This window comes from Cupressus sempervirens, chromosome 4 (assembly GCF_028749045.1).
Source record: "Cupressus sempervirens isolate cs-2001-9-10 chromosome 4, ASM2874904v1, whole genome shotgun sequence".
Classification (NCBI taxonomy): Eukaryota; Viridiplantae; Streptophyta; class Pinopsida; order Cupressales; family Cupressaceae; genus Cupressus; species Cupressus sempervirens.
In genome coordinates this window covers 464,919,234-464,943,612 of record NC_143121.1, presented here as the reverse complement: position 1 = coordinate 464,943,612, position 24,379 = coordinate 464,919,234, and the positions used below count along the sequence as shown (strand labels likewise).

The window sequence follows — 24,379 nt, the reverse complement described above, 5'->3', positions numbered from 1 at the left end:
GACTGGGCTTTTGCAGCAAAGAACTAGTTTGAACTTCTGTCATAATTCCATGGACAACTCCAGTATGATGGGTCTGTAATAAACTCCGCTCTGGTTCTATTTTGGTTGAAACTAGCTCTGAAAATTATTGTCATTTTGGGAATTAACAATCAGTGTAATAATCTCTGTATTGGCTGAGTTTGGATTTTATGTTAAATCTCCTTAAGACATTGACTGTTTTCCATACTGGTATTGCATTTTGGGTAAATATACCATATCAGTCTTAGTGCATTAACATTGACAGTGTTTGAATGCCATATTATCATGCTTGAAGAGCAGTTAAATGATTGTTAGGCAACTGTTTGACGTAATGTCCCTTTGTTATTCCATAGTCTGTCTGGACTTTCAAAATACAGTGAACAGTATAGTAAATTCTTAGGTGGCTACAGGAGCCTGTGAACTGTTTGATGAAATTGCCATCTCAAATACATAACAGCATTTGTCAAAATTTAAGGGCAGAATGTTACAGTGACTATCAGCAACTGCTGTGGGAAATTGCTTAGAATACTACAGTTTTCTCGTTTTGCAAAAGTTCTCGTGAGAAGCAGAGATATCAGCCACTTCTAGGAGATTTTTTAATCTATGGTATTAACATCTGCAAATGACCATAGTAGACGAACGGGACTCAGCAAGTACATTCATTACATTACATAAAAGAAAGGGTAAAAATACCTTAGGTTAGGACAAGACACTAGACACTGAGACCTAAACATAACATAAGATATTGCATCCGCAATTTTGCAATCTAGCAGGTAGTGAATTACCGAAAGCATATAGTGCCTAACATCTAACAATAGCTTTTCATATTTGAGTTATATTTGAGGAAAACATGTATACAGTCAGATCTATTGATGACCTATTTTCATGGTGAATGGTCTTTGTTCAAACTGTTGCATTGACCAGTCCAAACTGCATGTTTCAAAAGAAAAAATTATATTTTTTTTCCTAAACAGTACTGCTACAATTAAGTATCTAAGTGCAAAAGAGATGTCCAATTCAAACATGTGAATATCATCAGCTATCAAAAGTTCCACATTTCTTGAAAGTGCAGAAAGATGTTTCCCTCTGTCTATCTTAAGCAATGGAATAAAAGCAAACCTGAAGCTGAATTTATCCTGACCAAAGGATTGGCATTTAACAAATGTATCTCCATATCTCATGTAATTGAGTCCTCTAAAAGCTCTGCAATTGTATAAGTTCATGTCCAAAAACAAAATACTTAAAACGGTCAAGAACTGAGAAAAACTTCAACAAATTCTAGCATCAAACACAACTCGTGATTGCATCCAGAAAAGTCAAATGGTTAGCAAACCTTTCAATACGGTTTCTTAATGCTTGGGAAAGGGCAACTGCCACCTCTTCAGAATCACCTGGAGCAGACCATAACCCAGCTCCAACCACTGGCTTGCAAAAACAAACACAAGTAAAAGTAGATAAAACCTCAAATATTTACTTTGATTTCTCGTAATTAGGATTTATTTTAATTTAATAGCTGAATTATTAATCCCTGGACCCTTTATTTAGCATACTCAATAAAATATCAAAATAAGCTTACCTGCTATCCCATAAACAGACATTTATTATAATAAAACATGCAATACAACTAATAAAGGTACAATATATCACCTTTAAGACCACTCGTGGCAGCCTGGGCAGATGTACTGATATTTGATTGGCGTCCAGGCATGAAGAGCCAAAGTTTAATCTTCTCATCTGTAAGTATGACATTGACAACATTAATTTTAATTGAGCAAAAGATCTTCTTGTGAGAAATCTCTTGCCCATTCCTTATCATACCTACCTGGGTTGTGGATACCTTGAGAAGGGTCCCATGGCCCCACAAATGAGTTTGTCCATGTGCTTAAAAATCCATCATTTTGCAAATGGGCATGTGCTGAAAGAACCAGAAAAGTAGCAGCATCTTTTCGGTCCTCTATTTTTCCACTGATTAACAAGCATCCCCAAATATATAATATTTCAGACCTCAATATTAAAAGGCTAGAGAAAAACAAATACAGAGAGACTGCACATATTCAAGAATGCTTTCACTGGTATTATGTGAATGCTTTTGGAATACCCATCAATGATTTATAATATGTCCAGTAACCCACCTATTCTCTCTCAAAGTGCCAATGTCTGTCTCTGAGGGCAGAAACTGGAACCATGAGACTTGTTGCAGACCTCCCTGCAAACAGAAGGATGATGCATCATTTCAAAACTAAAGAAAATGTGAAAGAATACCCTGAGTAGAGAGAAACCGCCCAGGCCCAAGTTCAGTGTTTAGCATTCATCACCAAATATTAAATAACAATAAATATTTTCAAATATATTGAACAAATGACAAACATAATTAAAGATTTTGGAAAAGCCAATGCATTTACAAAAAAGAAACAGAAGATATTAATGTCCATGAAGACGAGCATATAAGAATGTAAAGTACAACTTAAAATAACCACAAATAAAAGAGTACTCACAAACATCTCAATGCAATTCAGCCAAAGATGAGTAGACTTACCAAGAAAAGACAAACTCAATTATTGAGTAAAAAGAGACTACATAACCATCTTCAATTAAGCACAAAGTACGAAACATACAAGATGCCCCTTCACGTTAATTTCATTACTATTTCCTAAGTCACAAGGTTCGAGTTCATGTTCGGGTTAGACAACTATAAAGTCTGGATGAAGTTCAACAAGTCAAAAAATAAAAATAAAAATCGACATTAAATTTGTCTTATGTAATTTTTGACAACATATAAGTATATGCTATTTATTATTATATGTTTATGGATTTCATCCAAAGAAATCACTATATGTTAATGAGTTTATTTATTATTATTATATGTTTATGAGGTTATTTATTGTTACTATGCTATTTATTATTTAAAAAAAATTGATAAAAAATAATAAAAATAATATTTAATATGTATTATTTTAATATTACAAAATATTAAAACCTAATAATACAAATCATATTTATTATAATAATATTATTATGGACTTCCTTATGATGTCAACTGTCGACTACATGCTAGAGCAAAAATGTAAACGCAGACCACACTAAAGCAAACACCAGACCGTCTGCCATCAATGTAGCAAAAGGAAAACGCAATTGAAGAGGAAAATGAAAAATGCCCGACACGCTAGACATGTGACCTTCAGCTAACGAAACTCGAGCAGACAAATGACAAAAAATGGAGTAGAAGATGCCAAAACAATACCTGAATATTACATCATTTCCTAAAAACGACAAGAAAATAGTTCCAGACGAATTTATGATGAACTTGAGTGAATTTTTTACATTTTTATGGGTTTGTCGAATTTCGAACTTGGAGCCAAAAAAAAATGGCCAACCCTCTGACTTAGACTATTTCCATGGTGTTTTTGCAATGAGAAGCCTTCTAGCAGACAACAATATAAAAACAAGAAAAATTGTAAAAATATTGGCAATTTAACTTATTCATTTGATAAGATAATGTAAATTAAATATATTCATATCCAACAAAAGACCACAAAAAGGGTCTAAAGGACTAAAAGCATACAACAAGGTGATAACCAACAACATGAACACCAAATTGTGCCCAAGGAAGAACAAGCAATAAAGCGAAAGAACCAAAAGAGAAAGACTAGAAGCCCTTCCTAGATGAGAAGTAATCCAACACTGAAGGATACGGTCTATGGCAAGAGTAAGTCACGAAGCATCTCAGAAATAACGTTGGAGGAGGGGTATTGTTGTTGAGCGTAACCTCTACGAGGCCTCACAGACCTGGTGTGACCAAAAGTAGGAAGGTCAAGCAGTTGATTCTTGTCTTGAGCCAAGGACACCAAAGTGAAACAAGTGGTGATAAGCTGATCCAAAGTCTAGCTCGATAGGAACTGAAGTTGCAAAGTATGATTACATAACCACGTGACCTCCTGGAGATGAAGTGCAAGACATTGTTCATCGATGTATCTCAAAAATGAAGAAAGGGATCTGCACTCTCTCAACAGACAATGAAACTTCCCTCTAAACTCATTGTAAATGGGGTAAAATATATAGTATCTTTGTTTCTTCCTCCATCAAAGTGCAAAGGTGGTAGATCCAATTCACACTATCAATTTGATGGTTTGTCTGGATACAAAGCCAGTGGGAGCCGACTCGAAAAGAACCCAAAGAACTACAAAGGGCATGATTCTAGTGACGAGCCAAGTACAAAGGGTGCACAATAAACCCATCCTGAATATCCAAATAGTGCTTTGCATCAAAGGCTATCGTCAAACAAAGCCCCCCGAAGGGTTGCTCCATGTCGTGATAAAATATTGTCTATAAATGTTAGTATGACGTACCCATTCAACTCCTATGGAGTAGGAAGGAGGTAAGCAAGAGCATCCAGAGAGAACTGAAAGGGTGGAGACAATCCATCTTAATCCACATTGAACCAAGCAAAGCAAAGGCCTAGACATACCAATAGCCCCTGCCAATAGGGTCAAAACTTGCAACCACCTTAGAAATACAATAGGCTAGGTACGAGTATCTATGAGAACTATCAACTAAATCTACAAACCCCTAAAAATGATGAAGGAACCAAACCAAATTGAACATGACCCCGAACTTGAAAGGATAGGCCCCAAACGTGGCCAAAATGACGTAATGAGGAGTAGAGCAATGACATCTGATGTGCATCAAAGAAGAAGGGTTTGAATTGTCTCGAACAAAGCCCAACCAAGCTCCAAGAAAGAGGGCCCCCACACGACAAAATCGCAGAGCTCGATCGACTTGACTAAGGAGTCCAAGAGGGACAAACTTCGATGTGGCATCCTAAATGTGATGTTGAAGCACTGTCTCTCAAGCATGGCCAAGAAATCCAACCCCTTATTGACACAAGGTTGCATGGCAGGTCTCAAGCTGAAACAGGGTCCGAAGAACTTAATGCCTTAGTAAGTGTAAGAGGATGAAATCTCCCTCTCCATGCCTTGAATGTAGAAGTGGAGGTGGGAGATCTTCAAGTAGTTGAAGACCATCACCCAGATCTTGCCCAAGTTTACAACCAACTACCACAAGTCACAGAAGGAAGCCAAACAATCAAGAAGTCATTGAGGACCCTCCAGGGAGGAGGCCAAATCAACCACATCATGGGTCAACAATAGAATGGAGATTAGTTACTAGAGCAAGTAACAACCATCATTGGCAAGTGAGAAATATTGGATAGAAGCCTCAATCTCGTCAATGCATGTAACAAACAATGTGGCAGAGAGAGAGAAGCCCTGCTTCACCCCAATAGTGCTTTAGATCGGTTCAGATTAACCTTGTGGAATACTAAACCTGCCCACCCCACTATAATATAAACTTATGATAGCCATTAGGAAAGTCTCGAAAATCCTTGTCTCTAAGCCCTTGATAAAGAGCACCGAGCAACAAAAACAAATACTTTGCGAAATCCACAAAGAAGCAATAGACTTTTGTTAAGTGGTGTCGAGCCTCCTTAATGATAGTCTACAGGGTCAAAATGTAGTCCATTGTCTGAAAATCTATTTGGAAGCCAGCCTGCCCCCTAGCATGGCAATGTCGTGAACAAGCAAACGGGATAAAATAGTGTTTGATGTTGTTGCGTAAATTTGAGCAGAAGTTTGCCCAACCATGATGGTCTTGTAATTCTCAAGGTCCAAGACCAACTCAATCTTATGAAATAGATAGATAATATGACACCACCAAGACTCAAGAAAACTAGTACAAACCACTATATTGAAAAGCACTATAAGCAGCGAGCCCAAAACTATAATACCAAGCTTGAAGAGTTCTGCTTGAAACCCTTCCTCATTTGTTGTCCTCCTGCTAAATGAAAGTGAAGAGATGGAACACGACAGAGGGGTGAGGTGGAGAGAGGGTTGGCTAGGGATATCGTAGAAAGTGGAGGTGTGCTAGACCAAAGAGCAATGATCCGAGGTGGAAGGAGGTGGAGGGTGGGAAGGGAACAAATTATGTCAGACAAGCTTGGGGGATTGGAGGAGAGAGCCACAAAGGGATTTGCACTGTATTGTGAAGTACAACCGCTTCTTATGACCAAGAAAGCAGTGCTGAGTGAGCATCAAGGGGGAGTGGGTGGAGAAGGTCGAACGAACCGGATGGTGGAAAGAGTTGTAGTCCTCGTCAAACCATTGATTCATAGGACAAGTCTTCCTGCACTTGGGACTGTGGAAAAAGGAGGCGGTGCAATAGGAAATGGAGAGCAGTGGACTCCCAAAACATAGTTGCAAGTAAGTCGAACACGGAGGGAGCATCTTCAGACTCGATGAAGGAAGCTTGGGGTAGGAATTGTCTTAGATGGAGGACAAAGGAAATCACCATCGCTCTCAAAAAAGCAAAAGGAAATGCGAGTGAGGGTCGACACGGAAAGGGGAGGAAGGCGGTGGGGTGAGAGGCGGGGAGATCTTTATGGAAAGGTTGAGGAGGGCGTGATCAACTAGGGGAAAGCGGGAAACAGTGAAGCAGCAATGGAGGGAATGAAATAAGTACAAGAAAGGGTGTAGTCCACAACACTCACATCATCACAATGAGGCCAACAGGTGAATAATACGAAGATAGGAAAATAAGAGAGCCTATTCATAATCACCAATTTTGAGAACTCATAGAGCTGGAGAAGATGCCAACCATATCTTTAAGTGGTCCCCCACTGCCCTTGAAGGAGCATTGTAAACCCAAGATGATCAGATCCAACTCAAAAGTACAAACCAAATCAAATCCACAATTGTGGAAGGGTGTTTGAAAGTCTCTAGTCCATGCATTAAAGTCCCCCAGAATAATGATGTCCCCATGGTCAAGAACCTAGTGATGTACTCATGTTTGTCCTTGTAAGGGTTGCCGCACTCTATACTATGTAAATTGCAAGACGAGGAGGTAGGTGGAAAGTAGCAAACCGAAATGAAGATGTCTTTATGATGTGGTGTTATACAATTGATACGAATCCACATAAATCTCGCTGAATTGTCAGTATGAACCACAAAAATTGCTCTGAAGAAGTAGTCACTAACTAGACAAGCAACACCACCCAACCCTCTAACCCCACTAGAAGACTTGACCTCATCTTTAAAGATAGATAGCTATTGGTACCCAGTGAAACGAGGAAGAGGGAAGATAGGGCTCTCATGAGTCTCTATAACAACAAGAATATGAATAGAACCAATAGCACCCTGAAAAGGACTCGACAAGGGCCATAAAGTGTCATTATCGTTCTAGCAATTGACAAGCAGGGAACAACAGTGAGGCTCCCTCCTGCCCAACTGTCATCGAGACCATCATTTGGCCTTGGTAGGCAGCCTCGATTCCCAACTAGGGGGAGCGGAATCCTGAATAGAAGCTCTGAGGTTTCTAATAACGACTCACATCCTGTTGTGTCTAGCCTCCGCAACAAGTCCTTGGGAATGTTTCAACTCTACCACCTGTGATTTATTGAGATCCTCATCAAGGTAGATCTTAGTAGGAAGAGGGAAAAGCTTCATCCTCACTCTAAGAACCTAAAGCCGATCAGCTAACAAAAGGAACCTGACAAAAATGGTGTCATCAAAGCCAATCCATGCCTTGTCAAGTGTGATATTTGAATACCAAGTTGGTCACAAAAGGAGTACCCAGCTGGAATAGGGTCAGCGGAAAAGAGAGGATATTTGTAACACTAGTTGGTTCTAAACTAATGATCTCACTCATTGAGGCAAAATAGTTGGAAACTTTGTTGGGTCTCTTACTCTATCTAAAGGTTCCTTTGGGTGTGTTGGTTCCCAAAACCACTAATTGGAAACCCAAGAGCCTGCTAATTCTCCCACAAGATTCCACATTCAGTTCTGGCCAACGAATAGGAATGACCTTGAATCCCCTGCACTTTAGGCTCTACTACACCCAGGCAGGTAGACCTTCACCTCAAACGCTGATTGCTTGGCTCATGAATGTTGAATGTTTGAATTGATTAAATGTTTTGTATAATATTTGTCAATAATGGATCTGATGCTTGTAACAAGGAAGATATAGATTTATGACTTCAATAATAAAAAGACCAGTTCCTCTGCTCATCCAAGCAACAGAGTCAACTACAATGAAGATTATCACGTACAACTTTATAAAGTTATATGCACTTAAACTATAAACAATTTAATAATAAGACACAATGGATCAAGTATATATACGCAATTTTAAACTAGTCCAGATTGAACTTTAACTCCTATGGTAGGGAAACAAATTGGATATAGACACGAAAACAATTCAATATTTCACTATATGTATAATGATCGAGTTTAAAATGCCATAAATGACCATGTCCACATATCTGACATGTAATTGTTTATGGAATTTTAAAAATAATTATAAAGGACGAATCAATTGCAATTTAAATCTCCACGCCTTCAATAAAAATAAACGAAGGGCCTTTTATTTTATTATTAGAATAAAATATTTGAACTCAAATTACAAAGCCTTTATCCCTCTGTACAAATGAATACTGCTTATCTTCTTGTCAAATATATTTTTTCTTCTTTTTCCATTATATCCCCTATTTATACATTTATAAAAGGGTGTGATGATTCTTTACAAACCATCGCACTATTTCAAAACATTAAATCTCTTGAGCATAGATAACTAATGGGCTCTTAAACACAATTATGAATATAGCTTTCAATGATCTTATAATAATCGTAGTCATCCAAATGAACCAATACTTGCACACTGACAATTGCGTAGATGCATTTTGAACTTCTCTGGAAGGCCAATGTTACTCCTTGCTTCTAGCTTATCGATTATAATTATTTGGAATTGTATTATGTTTGTGTTCTTAAACATGATTACACTATCTAAATATTATGCCTGTCACCAACTCTCTAACACTACATCTTGCTTATCAGAATTTATTGTGAACAATAGCTTTATTTGCCCCGATAAATAGAAGGATCGTTGTTTCCAATTTTTGTCATTGGAACAAGGCTGCGTTCCTATTCTCCTTCCACGTCTCACAAAAAACCTTTCATCGTGGCAATCAACTCCTCTATTTGGTTTTCTTCCTCTATATTCATTGCATCGTATATCCTCTTTATACGGCTTTGACATGATCAATCATATATACAGTTTATTTCCCTCTACATTCTTGCAGGCACATCACCACTCTTGTCTTCAAACACAGATTCGTCCATTAATTTTAATTTGTATCAATATCGATGAATTCCAGCATCGGGATTAGGGCTAGGGTAATATTTTGGAGATAGCCTTGACCTAGATGATGTGGATTTCAAAAATGATGTGGACCTCCATATTCATAGCTGTTAGGGGTTTGCCTGTTTAATCTGAAGCTTCCATTCTTTTACCACGGGGCCTATTCTCCTATCTAATGCTTTTTCACTATGGAATTTGATGAAAAAAATTGTTTACTGTACTTCATCATTTTCATTCCATGATTACTTCCATAATTTCCATTGCTCAACTTTGTTCCATCATCATGTGCTCCCCATTAATACATGTTGGTCTGCTGGGACTGCTTTTGCATCATATGGCTATAAATTCCTTAATGATGTTGCTGCATCAGCATCTTCAAGAAGAGGCAACCACCATGGAGAATCAATACACCCATACATCTGTATTTGAAGGAAGTCTATATTAGATATAGATGTGGTGCAGGTTTTGAGAAAGATTGTCGATGATCAATGCTGCTCTGAATTGATCTTTGAAACTTAGAATCTATCTTCCATTTTTATTGATGAAGTGTTTAATTTGTACATTCCCAGTGTGACTTTATGTATCCAAATTCATGTCTCTTGCTTGTAAATGGTGTTGCCATACTGTGCTGGTAGGTATTTTTGAATAGACCACCCCTTTCGAAAACTTGAGTAACATGAATCCCCCATCGTTCATCATGCGTAGTTATAATACAAGAATTGCATTTCTTCTAGTCATCTTTTGATATTGATGCTGACACTTGTGATCTGGCTCATACTTTTGACATTGATAGCAATCTTTTAATCATGAATCTCAGACATTCTTTTGATCAGTATATTGTTTGAACATAAGTAGTCGGTAAGATCTGAAAATTGATTGTTGAGTGCATGCATCAAATTCGTTTTTAGGGTTTAGAATGGTGGGAGTATGTTTGACAATGAAGATTTACACAATCACACATGATGATTCTTCCTTCGGCATGGTATTTGGGACTCAAAATTTTGCCAAAATTGAGAGTTCCATCTGGTGTTGCATACTTCTCAGCTTCCTCAATCATCTTTCTAGCCCAAAGTGGTCTCCTTTTGTTGTTATTAGGATCTTCTTCTGGAGTAGTCTGGTTTTAATTTATGGTTTTTTTAGGAGACTCCCTCTAAATCTTAGGGACAGGATCCTCCTCTATATCTTGAGGGGAATCTTGTGTTTCAATCTCATGAGAACTCTTTGATCTTTTGAAAGCAATGTCTGCCTCCAAAATGACATCTCTGCTGAGTTCAATTTGTTTTCGTCTAGGTATGTATATTTTGTAGGTTTTTTAGGTTTCAACATAGCCCACAAAATATCCCTTCTTTCTAGTGGGTTCTAATTTAGACCTCCTTTCTTTAGGCGCATGAATTTAGACAAGATAGTAAAAAATCCTTGTGTGACTTAAATCAGGTTTCACACTAGTGATTGCTTCTTCAGAAGTTTTTTTTATCTAAATGTGACTGTGGACATCTATTTTGAATGTAGACAGTTGTTGTGCAAGATTTTGCCCAAAATGAAGTTTCTATGTTCTGGTCATACAACATTGCTCTAGCAGCTTGTACAATAGTTCTATTTTTTCTCTCAACAACACTATTTTGTTGTGGATTGTAGGGTACAGTAAACTCCCTCTTAATCCAAACGTTTACACAAAATTCCTTACAAATTTATGAGGTGTATTCTTTCCCATTATCGATTCTCATTACTTTGACTTTCTTCCCGAAAAAAATTTTGTAAGAGATTTGAACTCTTTAAACCTTTTAAGGATCTCTTCCCACTCTTTACACTTAAGAAATATATCCAAGTCTTTCTAGAAAAGTCATCTACAAATATTACATAATACAAGAACAATCCCATGGAGGGTACAGACGTGGGTCCACATAAGTCAGCGTGGACTAATTCTAGTACATTTTTTGTTTTACTGAAACTATTTTGGAATGTCCCCTTTGTGTTCTTCCCTAGGGCACACCCTTTGCATGCTCCTTCATGAATTTGTTTAGTTTGGGCAATCTTGTCACCAACTTTTCTATTGAAGGTAGGGCACGAAAATGAATGTCTTAATCTTCGAAGCCAAATTTCATTTGAGTCAAAGGTCTCTGAAAAAGGGCTTGATTCATGTCAATGCAAATTTTGTTAAGATATCCTTGTCTTATACCTATAGTTTGTGCTTTCTCTATGGCGGAGTTCTTTGCCCATGCCAAAACTTTCCATCCATAAAGGTACCCCTATATCCGTTGTCTTCAAGAACATAATGAATATTACGTCCCTTTGTGTTCCCAGTACAAAAAATACTCCAATGAATTGTAGATAGATGCTAGACATCAAATTTATGGTACAAGTTCCAACCCCCTTTACTGGATGTGCGGAATCATCCTCAATAGTTACTTCTTTGTCAGTTTCTTCTATCACAGTATCTAACTATTCTCTGAACCCTATGGTGTGTCTTGAGGAACCACTATCAATCACCCTAGTATTGAATTTGTTTGATACTTGACTTGATAATGCTAGGTAGAAAACAAATTTCTCAAAATCATGTTCTATATTTGTCTTTCCAACTTTAGGAAAGGATGCTTCTTGTTTTGTTCTATCAGGGCACTCAATTGCATAGGGTTCATATTGATCACATCTGAAACACTGTATTTGGGAAATGTATTCCCTCTTCTTGGATGATCCCTTTCCATAAGTGTTCTTCTTTCTCTTGAAGTTTTTCTTCTTACCTTTCTTATGAGAATTTGTGTTTAATACATGAATATCCTCACTCATGGGTTTCGGATTGTTTCCTTTTGTCATCAATCTCGATTCTTCTTGTAAGCAAGCTGTTGTTAGCCTATCAAATTTAGGGAGTTTTAATCTTTCACTTATTCCTTGAATAAATGACTCCCATGAGTTTGGTAGGCCACCTAGAGCTATTAGTGTTAACTCCTTGCTATCAACTGATTTCCAACTGTTGATAGTTGATTTCTTAGTTCAGTGATTCTCATGAAATATGCATTAATGGATTCTCCCTTGTTCATTTTTACATGATTAAGTTGCCTCTTTAGAGCAAGGGTCCTACTAGTGTTGTTTATTTCAATAGTGCTTTCAAGGGATTTAAACTTTAGGTATGCAATCTTATGTTTTGACAATATGTACTATATGGTCCCTAATTGCATCTACTATAAGTTTCATAGCTTTCTAATTGTTCTCAATCCATTGAATTTCTCCAGATCATTCTCTGGTTCTATTTTATTTTCTTCACAAATGAGCCTAACTTATTTTCTTTCAATATCATCATGATTCTAAATTTCTCCAATATAAAGTTGTTTGCAACTTCAAGACGATCCTCAAATCTGATTACACTCAACATTATGAAGAATGGAATGTAATTGCAATTTCAACAGATAATATGGTTTAGAGTAATCTGATATCCCAAATTTAATTGGATCTTCCTTAGAAAGGCTCTGATACCATGTTAAATGTGATTAAATTTATTTTAGATTAGAACAATGAATGTCTTTTCAGTTTTCAGAATATGATTATTACTAATCTCTAATCTTTATTTGCAGGTAGTGATCAGAATATATTGATGATCTTGATCTTTGTCAAATGTGCATGTGATGCCAAATCAATATTGAAAAATACTGAAAATTAGTTTGCAAATCTGAACCTGATATTGGTAATGACCGATCTCCAAGAGGCAGAGCATTAATTGATTTCAATGCTCTTCTTGGCAGATCAGATCTAATATATATATTGTAATGATGGAACAGGTCCACAAATGGCCGTGTCTCCACAAAGTGGAGGCATGTACGCTCATGACATACCCCACCAAATGCACCATTTCATTATTAAGATGAAGCCCAATCACTAATCGGGATTTGTAATGATTTTGCACTTAAAAACAAATTTATATATGAAATCATCAATCTTGAAGGTGATATAATCAGACTCAATCTGATAAGATATCTGCTTTCAGATGATCCTTAATGACCACTGCTTGATCAAGTTAAGAGGAACATGAAATAATCACAATCAGTAATTTCTAATCAGCAAGCATAGATTGCTAATATACTTGGAACTATTATGATGTTATGGTCTAGCATTTGAATGATAAACAATTTCAAGCAATATCAATATGTATGTATATATATCAGTATACAGAATGTATACTCATATATATACATGCATATAAATCATGCATGTTGATTATCATTCATATATCTGACCGAAGCTATCATATTTCAACATTATTTATAAGACTTACACAATTTGATGTGGTATTAAAGGAATGAAGGTATTAAGCAAAATCTAAGATATATATCAGTCCATCAAAGGAGAATCATTAGGCATCTAATTAAGGAACAAATTTGAAGGATTACAAGTAATAAATGATACAGTAGTTTACATATTATTTGGTGAACATGGTTGGATGGTTTGTCGAGTTTTCAGTTCAGATATCTTTTGGTGGGGTGCTTCGCAGGTGGAGATTTGTTGTCACAAGTGCAGTAATGCTATCTGTGTTGCCTATGGCCTACTCAGCTATTAGTGATGGCTAAGTTTGAACAAAATTAAAGCAAGTATAGTAAAAGGAAAGAGTTAAGAGGTAAAGGATGACCGTGTTGTGGCATGTCGTGTTCCATGTACCATTATGTGTGTTGAAGAATGTTTTGGAGCCGATTGGGAACACATTTTCATGTTTTTTTACACATTATCTTTGAGAGTGGCTTTGGAGAATGATGCAATGTGTGTTTTTTTATCATAGCATGTGGAGAAGAATTGTTGAGACATGTTTGGGTCCCCTTTGTCTCCTAGGGTAGATTGTGTCGTCGCTAAATATTGAGTAGCCGACGGGTTCCTTCGAGAAGGTAATTGTTATGTAGCCGACGGGTCCCTTCGGGAAGGTAATTGTTATGAAGCCAACGGGCCATTCAGAAAGGTTCTTGTTATGTAGCCGACGGACCCCTTCGGAAAGGTTCTTCGGAAAGTATTTATAAACCCTTCAGGATCATTGTAATCATCATCATAAGCATTATGTAATGTCTTTGGCATATGCGAATAATAAAAGGAGTATTGTTGTTCTCATCTATTGTCTGTGTGCATTAATTCATTTACTCCATACAGTAAACATTTGGCATCGTTGCTTGATGGACCTAGAACGAAAGAGGAATGAAAACTAATGCCAAATCAGTTTAAAAAGGATCGAAATAAGATAAAGAGAAAAGATGGAATACGCACTACGCAAGAAAATTTAATTTTGGCACAACAGGCCGAGTGCAGACGAAGGTTTCTGCGCATTACTGACGAACACCGAAGCACCGAGGAATTATTGGAGGAAACTCAACAGCGGGTGGAATTGGTGGAAGAAACAATGGAGGAGTTTATGAACCTGTATTCGCCGAGGGAAGAGAATCCAAACGGAAGGAAATTAACTCTCATGGCTCGAAGTGTCAAGGGAGCACGAGCATGGAGTGAACTCTTCATCTATAATACACTTCCGAAAAGGACAAGTTCGCTTAACGAAGACCTTTCTTCACCAAACAACGCAACTGTTGGGAATAAGACGTTTGCTCGAAATGACATCAATGTCGTAGTGCAGAGCGTTGGTGTTGGAATACAAAGCGTTGGTACCAGAGAGTAGAGCGATCGTGTCAGAATACAAAGCGTCGGGGTCGAAGTGCAGCACAATGTCGGTGTCGCAGTGCCGACCAGCGCCCATACACAAAATCAAGTAATAATGGCAAGACCAAAGGAGAAGTTGCCCAAGTTTGATGGTGATGGAACAGCTGATCCAATCAGACACTGTAAGACATGCAAAACAATTTAGAGGGTGAATGGCATAACAAATACAAATGAATGGGTTCGAAAATTTCTGGCAACCCTAAGGGGGGTAGCAATTGATTGGTTCACTTATACGGATCCCCAAAAATTAACCAATTGGGACAACGTGAACGAGTTTACCACCGAATTTCAACTATTGCACGACGACAATGAGATCGTAGCAGAGATATACAACATGAAGTAAGGCAAGAATGAAACAGTTCGAGTATATGCCAGGAAATTAAAAGACTTAATAAACAAGATGGAAAGTAAGCCAACGGACGGGTTGCAAAAGATATGGTTCATTGAAAGACTACGCCCGAAGTTACGAAAGAAGATGAAGATTGTGCCGCCATTGTCATACAATGATGCATACAATCGAGCAATGAACAAAGAAGAAGAATAGTAGCTCATATGAGTCAGATGACGAAGCTTCTTCGAAAGAAGAGAGCAACGATGATGAAAAGGGCAGCAAGAAGGTCCGAGCTCTCTAGAAGGATATGATTCAAATGATGAAAATTTTTAAAAACATGCAGAAAGAGACGAAGGGAAACAACCTCTGGTGCACAGAATGTAAGACAGAAAGTCACACGAAAGGATCCTGTCCAAAGAACCAGTTCTGCGAGATTTGCCAGATCATGGGACATTCTACAAAAAAATGCCCCTTCAATATAAAAACAAGAGAACCTCAACAAGTGCTCCTGACCCAGGAGGCTTCTGCGTTAGGAGGGAGTGGAAACACCAGTAACGAGGGAGCCACGTCGGGAGGATATAGAAATAATAGACAAGGCCAAAACAACAACAATGCCAACAATAATAATGGGAGCCACAGCCGAATTCAGTACGATGTGAAAGATCACTCAATGGTACAATGCCGAGCATGCAATTTGTGGGGCCACTTTGCCCGAAACTGTACAATGGCAAACACACCGGAGTTGTTATGTAGATGGTGCAGTCCTGGAGATTGTGAAGATGCCAAGTGTCTGAAATCAAGAGTGAATCTGATCACCATCGGGATGGACGAAGAGGAGGTTCTAGCAATCACACGGAAGCAAGCAAAACTGTAGCCCGACTCGACGAAGGAAAAGAAGAGATTAGAGGAAGTAAAGGTAGAAATCGAGAAGGAAACACAGGCGGACAAAGCACACTTGAAGGACACTACTGGTACCTCAGCAAGAAACTATGCAAAACAGAACATTGTACGACAGATATTACAAACCAAAGTGCCAGTCAAGAGGAAGGATCTGCTGTTCACAATGCCTCAACTCTGATCAGCACTCAGAAACATTGCTCCAACTACTAAATTAACAGGAGAACATGGAAGGGGGAAGGAAAGTGGAGCAAGTACAATGGACCGAAGGGAGAAGGAAAGCGGAGCAAGTGCAGCGAACCCAATGCTATTAGCCCTCACATCCGGACAACATCCGGCGGTTGTCGAGATGGGAATTCTAGGAACTGTTCTGACAGACACAATTGTGAACGAAAGTTTAGGGGTAAACATCCTACCAGAAGATACCTAGAAGAAGTTGGGATAGCCGACGTTGTGGCCACCTACATTCCAGTCACTCACGGCAGACCAGCAGGGGATCAAACCGTTGGGAATCCTGATGGCACAACCAATGACTATTGGAACACAGTTGTTCCTACTCGACTTTGTCGTCATCCCATTGAAGAGAAGAGGATATAATGCCATTCTAGGCCGAGGATGGCTCATACAAGCAAAGATGAAGCATGACTGGAAGAAGAATTCACTATCAATGGAAAGTAAGGGACAACGATTCACTATTGATTTACACACACAAATGGTGGGCAAAAAAGCTATATCATCTGATTCCGAAGAAGAGGATGAAGAAAAGCAGCGATTGGAACCCAATGAGGAAATAGTCCTATGGTTTGAAGGTGGATCGACAGATGATGATTTGGATTCGGTGAATGGCCTTTTTCCACTGGCAGATGGAGGATTAAGAGCTCTTTCTGAGTTGTAATATGTTAAGGGTCGACGAAGGTGAGAAAGAAGGGGGAAATAAATGTCCGAAGGAATACAGAGAAGTAGAAGAAGGAAAGACGGTTACAACATAAGCCGAAGGGAAGAACATAAAGTAAGAACTCAAAAAAAGGAAAGATTCCACTGTACGAAACACAATGAACGGACCGCGCGGAAAGAAAAAGTTACAACACACCACGAATTTACCAAAAACGTGTCGGCAGCAAGGAAAACACATCATATGGCCTGCACAAGAAAAAAAGAGGAAGGGTTTAATTAAAGCTTCAGCAGTACAGAGTAAGATTCTAAAATCAAGAATACAGTTATTGACGGCAAGGAGTGGCAGCCGACGAAATTCATGGTACCGAGTTTTGAGAACAAATTGGGCGATATGGAAAACTTGAGGGAGAGATCATGTCACTTAAATAAACTTGATGAGCGATGATTGCAGGCACAATGGGCCAAGTAGGTAACGCAAAACAAGTGCAAAGCATGGCATGATAAACACCTAAAACTGAAAAAGTTCCAACTAGGACAGTTGGTGTTGAAGTATGACGGTCAAAACGAAATCAAACAAGGCAAGTTTAAAGTCAAATGGGTCGAGCCATACCAAATCCAGGAGGTAGGTGATAACGAAGCAATAAAGTTGTGGACATTAGACGAACAAGAAATACGAGAGGCAATCAACGGTTCGAAGCTAAAGATGTACCATGCCAGAATTGGCCCCTCATCGTCGGAGAATGACAAAACTCAGAGGGAGAAATAGATTGTAGGAAAAAGAAAAAAGAAAAAAAAATGATGAAAAAAAAGTTATATAAAAAATTTAAAAAAATTTTAAAAAGGAAAGAGAATCAATGTACGGCCATCATATGTACGTCAATATGCAATCACTGTACGGAGATTAAGAGAACATCATCCAAAGGCAACTATACCACCGTACGGCATGAAGGAACATTTAAAAGAAAGGAGCATACTCCACTCGTACGGCCTTGACCGTACGGTATCATATTGTATATTGCCAATAGCATATGGTGTTTGAACAAGCAACAAGACAAGCGTATGGTGGTGACGGGCTTATAAAGGCATGAAGTACGATGTTCAATGAAAAAAGAAGAGGAAGTGAACCCTACGGCATCTTCAACAAAATGAAAAAGAACCGTACGGAGGAAAAAGTGAGCAGCGCAACAAGTTTAAAACCTGTATGCATAGCAAGGTTGGTATAAAATTTAGTGTTGTACAGTCGTACAGGGACAGAGAGGGAAACTATTATCGCACGGTGTACAACCAAGGGAGAAAATTGTTAAGATAACAAGAGACCATACGACATATGGCATTCACCCAGTAAGGCAAATCAAGTGATATACGGCTAGTGCAGAGCAGCAAAGAGGGTTGTACGGCCGCCTGGGAAGCAGAGAAATTTGTAGAACAATTGGTTCGTACAGAGAAATAACTAACCTAATCCAGTAGAGGAACAAATGGAGTCTGCAAGAAAGAGGAAGTGGAAGAGCTAAAAATAAATAAATAAATAAAAACGACAATGAATCAAAAATGTTCAGAATAAATAATGTATGATGTCGAAGGGAAGGGAAAGACATAAACAGGTAGAAAAAACAAGCAGTTGCCAGAAAGAGTGTGGAATTGGAAGAAAATCACAAAAATGGTGTGTTCCATAGAGTTTTGTGTGGGTTTGAGAGTGTTAATTTGATGTTGGTTGCGGGGGCACTGCCCCTCAACCCCACCCTGTATCACGACAGGGAGCACACCTGGGGCACTGCCCCAGGACCCTGCGAGGGCGCTGCCCCTCAACCCCGCTGGGGGCAATTCCCCTAGACCCCCAGTTGATGCGGTTATCAATCGTGGGAAGTGTAACCAGTTGATGACACCTGGAGCTGTGCAAGCATAGTGTGCTAGAGGTGGAAAGATCAACAGAGTAAGCCTTTCGAGAGGGGTGATACACTTTGGAGCACTTGGAGTAGGTGTTGGACGTGAAGCTGTCTTGAGGGATGCATAGAGAACTCGAGAGGAGTTAATCATCCAGTTGAAGGCAGTACTGCGAGACTTGGCTCAAGTTACCAAGAGTTGGAAGCAGAGAACGCGCCACGGGTGGCTATCAAGACCAGCTTGATTAAAGAAACAGTATTGTGTTAGTAGAGGCTACAGATGCAACATGGTTTGGAGACCAGTTTGGTACAGGCGAGACGAATGTGAAAGTGGTGTCACAGAAATAGATTTATCTTGTTGTAGTTAGTTAGTTAATGTATTCCATTTTGTTAATCTGTCTCAGATATTTTGTAATTGTCATCTGGAGACAATTTTTCCTTTTGGGGGGATGATGTCGTCGGTAAATATTGAGTAGCCGACGGGTTCCTTCGAGAAGGTAATTGTTATGTAGCCGACAGGTCCCTTCGGGAAGGTAATTGTTATGAAGCCAACGGAGCTTTCGGGAAGGTTCTTGTTATGTAGCCAACGGACCCCTTGGGGAAGGTTCTTCGGAAAGTATTTATACACCCTTCAGAATCATTGTAACATCATCATAAGCATTATGTAACGTCTTTGGCATATGCAAATAATAAAAGGAGTACTGTTGTTCTTATCTATTGTCTGTGTGCATTAATTCATTTACCCCATACGGTAAATAGACTGGACTTAGTTTTTTGCTCATAATGGTCAACTATACAATAATATTAGCTATTTTTCTCAAGGCTGACTTTGATTATATTTTTGATGGACAACTACTATATGTGCATGGGTAAATGGATGAATGAAGTATGAGAGTGTGTAACATTATTGCAAAATATGAAAGGATTGAATGTGAAGACTAAGTTATGCCGATGATGTATATGACAAAAAGGTTGAAGAAGCTGATCAGGAGATCCTACATTTTCAGATTTTCTGTCTACTGCAAACAGTATGCTCTCTATGTAGTATTGTGAAGATCTATATTTCTTGTGCAAGTTCACTTTGGAACAGTGAGTTCCCTGGCAGTGTACCTAAAAACAACAGGGACAAGAAGTTCCTAGGCTTTTGGCCTAAAACACTGCAATCATTTTGTTTCATTTTGTGAGTAAAATTCTCACCATAGTTTTCCCACATTGGGTTTTCCACGTAAATCTGGTGTTCATGTGTATGTGCTTTTATAATTACGTATTTTATTGATAATTGATTGGATTAATTATTAGTAATTGAGAAACTATGACAGAACTGCGAAAAGTAATTAGTAATTGAGAGAAGACTTGTTGAGACGTGTTTGGGTCCCCTTTGTCTCCTGGGGTAGACCGCATTTAATTTTTTGCTCATAACGGTCAACCATACACTCATATTAGCTTTTTTTCTCAAGGCTGACTTTGATGATATTTTCGATGGACAACTATTATATGTGCATGGTTAAATGGATGAATGAAGTATGATAGTGTGTAAGGTTATTGAAAAATATGAGGGGATCGAATGTGAAGACTAAGTTATGCCGATGATGTATCTCACAAAAAGGTTAAAGAAGCTAATCAGGAGATCCTACATCTTCAGATTTTCTTTGTCTACTGCAAATAGTACGCTCTCTATGTAGCATTGTGAAGATCTATATTTCTTGTGCAACTTCTCTTTGGAACAGTGAGTTCCCTAGCAGTATACCTAAAAACAATAGGGACAATGAGCTTCTAGGCTTTTGGCCTAAAACAGTGCAATCATTTATTTCATTTTGTGAGTAAAATTCTCACCATAGTTTTCGCACATTGGATTTTCTACGTAATCTGGTGTTCATGTGTATGTCCTTTTATAATTATGTATTTTAATGATAATTAATTGGATTAATAATTAGTAATTGAGAAACTATGACAGAAATGTGAAAAGTAATTAGTAATTGACTATGACAGAACTGTCAAAAGTTTGTTTACACCAACTCACCTCCACCACCCACCCCCCATCCCAGCATCTAGCGGTGTTCAATATCATTGACCTATTTTCTTACGTTATTTCACAATTATTATGATGCAATTTTAAAACACTAAATTGCATTATAATCATATATCATTCTTGTAATTAGACTTATATAACAAAATATTTTTTCTTTTGCTTCTTTTTTCATTTCTGTTTATTTATTTATTTTCTATTAAAAGCATATTTCCTTTTCTCTTCAACTTTATATCATTAATTTACATTTTTTCTAACACTTGGTCACATTTAGTTGCTTATTACTTATCTAATTAATTGCACCCATCTATTTTCTTGCCTTTTATTGGATAATACTTATTTTTCTTCTTTTGTTTTCACCTTGCACCTATTACTATGCATTTACTATATAATATATCTCATTATTACAGTCCTCACTCTTTTTCTACTCTTTTTGCTTTAATTTTACTCATATTTATCTTCCCTTTATTTTCTACATTATATTTTTTATCATATTCATTCCTATATTTTTTGGTTAAATTTAATATTTATATATTACTATTATAATTTCTTATGCATATTTATTTAGTTGTATATTCCATTATTTCTTTTCATGTGACATGTTTTAATATTAGTATATTTTCTCAACTGGTCTCTTTTTCTTTTTCTTTTTCAAAAGTTTTTTTTTTTTTTTCAGTTTCTTGTCCTCCTTGTTCAAGGTGTGATTTCTCATCTTCACGCCTTCAAGTATGACCTTGAGTGAGTCTAAGTCTGCAATTTAATTTTTCACATCTTTAGGCACTCTTTTACATCCTGCTGATGGATCGGCAAGTCTGATCCAAAATGGTGATGCAATAAAAGAGACACGCTATTTAATCCAGAAACAAACTAAGTGATAAAGATATAAACTATCATAAATAAGAGAGCAAGATCTTGAAGAAACTTCCTTCCAACAGGCATTAACAACTCTTGTTGAGTGTTGAAACAAAATGACCACCTAATTCCCTTTTTTTGCCTTTACATTGACTCCAGTCTATAATGGGATTAGGATACTTCCTTGTTGAAAAGAGTTGCATAATAAAAAGATATTGAATTCTATAAAGGGTACAGGATAGTGTTTGCTAGACTATTCCCTAACAATGATGTGGTCAATGTAGTTATGAATGAGTTTGTTGAGTTTGTACACTCTGATGGTAAATGTATTTCCATTCTTCATGACAAATACAAGAAGGATGCCCACAATTGGCAATTGCTTTATGACCAAGCATCTGACATCTATAACCTCTTCAGATCAAGATTGTATTCAACTAAAAAAATCTAATTTTAAATTCTTCTCACTATCAAAATAATTTATGTCAAGTTTGAAATTTGATTTATTTCAATTTATAGAAACATCTATATTTAAGTTCTTCCCATTATTGAAATAATGTATTTCAAGCCTGAAATTTGATTTATAAATTTATAGATCGTAACTCTTTAACTTTGCCTCAATAGGTTTCAAGTCCATCTTCATGAAGAATCAAGTACATTCTCCTCCGTTCGCTCAATAAAGTGCAACCAATTAGCATCAACAAAGGTAGAAAAGTTAGTTTATAAGCATTCCAACCAACACCTTTTTTCACACAAAACAAACTAACTACAGAGAAATGGCAATAAAGCTGTGGGGTGTAAAGCTAGAGGAAGCTAACTTGCATCTTACCACTGCATGCCCAATGAAATTTGTTTTCTGAGACGAGGATAGTCAGCATAGTTTAAAAGCCAGTGCCACTTCTTGTAGTCATCCTAACCTATCCCATCATCTAATGCCATTTACGATGATAAATAATTGTTCATTTTATTGTTTACTATTGAACAACAATGTCCATCATGATATCCAAATTAGATAAATTGGCATCAAAGTAGTACAATATGTTTCTTTTGACTATTATATGCATGTTATGTGATTATTTGAACTTAATTCATGCTTTTGGTCTAAAAAGTGAATATATACATACATACATATATATTACCCATAATCTACCCAGCCCCAAAACGGATATTGTCATACCAGCATACTCAAGTCCTTGTATCTGTACGGCTGTACCCAATTAGATAACTAGTTTCTGTTTATTAAATTATTAAAGAGAAGCAGTATGTAACTTCCCTTCAACCTGTTATTTTGACATTAGACTATAAGATATGCCACATACAAATGGTTTAACATCAGGTTGTGCTATTTTTTTACCAGTAACTCAAAAGTTCTGGTACGAACTACAGTATACATGTGCCCAGACTTGATGTGGCTTTGTGATCCCTTTTGAATATAAATGTTATGTGTGTGCAAACATCAATCCATGTTCAGACGTGTGAGTGTAAATGTGCGCTCACATGAACTCGTAGATAGATGCACAAGTCAACAAACAATATCATTCTTAACTTGTTTGTCTAGTGCAGATGGGAAAAGGAAGATTGGCATAATTTTGCTACTTAAAGCTAACTGCCATTCTCATAATCATGTATCCCTTTGAATTGATGATGAACAGTGCAATAAATGATTAGCCCCAGTACGGTAGTACCAAATACATTGTATCGCCATGAAAGGTTATGCCTCAACCCCCTGATAATAAGCTACCAGAAAATATATATTTAGTAATTATGTATATCATACTCATAAAAAAGGTGGTGTATGAATGCCCTGACAAGACTGTGTTTAAAATGGTATGGTATAGCACTGGAATAGTAATCACTTAAACAGCACTAGGAACAAATCATTCATTGAGGAGACATGAAAAAAAAACTTCACAACAGTTCAACCAACAGGTTGCTGATGGGACATCCTAATAAAGGTAATTAATGTGCAAGCATATTTTATAATTGTCAGCCACTTGGAATAAAACATTTTAATTTTTAATCAAGCAAACAATGTTTGATATGGGTATTTCCATTCATAATATCTTGCAAAAACGGAAAATATGAAAAATTTCATCAACTCAATGAAGTTGCATCTCGAAAAAACATATATGATCGGGTAAAAGGATTACAAGTACATACAACTCTAAAGATGTTAGTCCACATGGTTCCAGTAGCTCCACCTGCTGCGACTTTCCTGTTTTGAGCAATTATATCCATTATGAAAGTTTCCAACCAATAGATTAAGTAAATAAAACCTTAGTTCTCACACGTGATTAAAAATTGAAAGAAAATACTATCAGAGTAAATAGAGCCATAGAGCAAAAAGACCCACATATTGGAAACCAGCACTTCTGAATGAAAAGTGTAATGCAAGTGGGAAGTGAGCATAAAAACAAGCAATAAATACGTATCCAAGTTAGTGCTGTAATTGAATATAATCCCAACTAACATTTTGATTGCCCCAACAATTTTACATGTAATATTTTAAAATCTTTATAAGATAATCTCATTGTCTAATATAAACATAGAATATTACATAAGTTATTACAGATGTCTTACAGACGCAACCATGAAAGAACTAAGGACCTTTCCATTCAA

At 37.3% G+C, this 24,379-nt stretch overlaps 1 protein-coding gene across 3 annotated transcripts in view; it reads right to left on the bottom strand.

Annotated features, from left to right (window-relative positions):
- GCT (RNA polymerase II transcription mediator) overlaps positions 1–24,379 on the bottom strand; it is a 178,404-nt gene that overhangs the window by 121,495 nt on the left and 32,530 nt on the right. For 2 of the 3 annotated variants that reach the window (XM_089825525.1, XM_089825526.1), the window contains exons 2-7: positions 23,921–23,975; positions 2,151–2,224; positions 1,841–1,983; positions 1,666–1,752; positions 1,352–1,439; positions 1,138–1,221 (exon numbers count right to left, since the gene is read on the bottom strand). In XM_089825525.1, the coding sequence (XP_089681651.1) occupies positions 1,138–1,221; positions 1,352–1,439; positions 1,666–1,752; positions 1,841–1,983; positions 2,151–2,224; positions 23,921–23,944 (500 nt within the window). In that variant the 5' untranslated portion in view covers positions 23,945–23,975. The remainder of the gene's footprint in view (positions 1–1,137; positions 1,222–1,351; positions 1,440–1,665; positions 1,753–1,840; positions 1,984–2,150; positions 2,225–23,920; positions 23,976–24,379) is intronic. The other variant, XM_089825527.1, reaches the window with a different exon arrangement.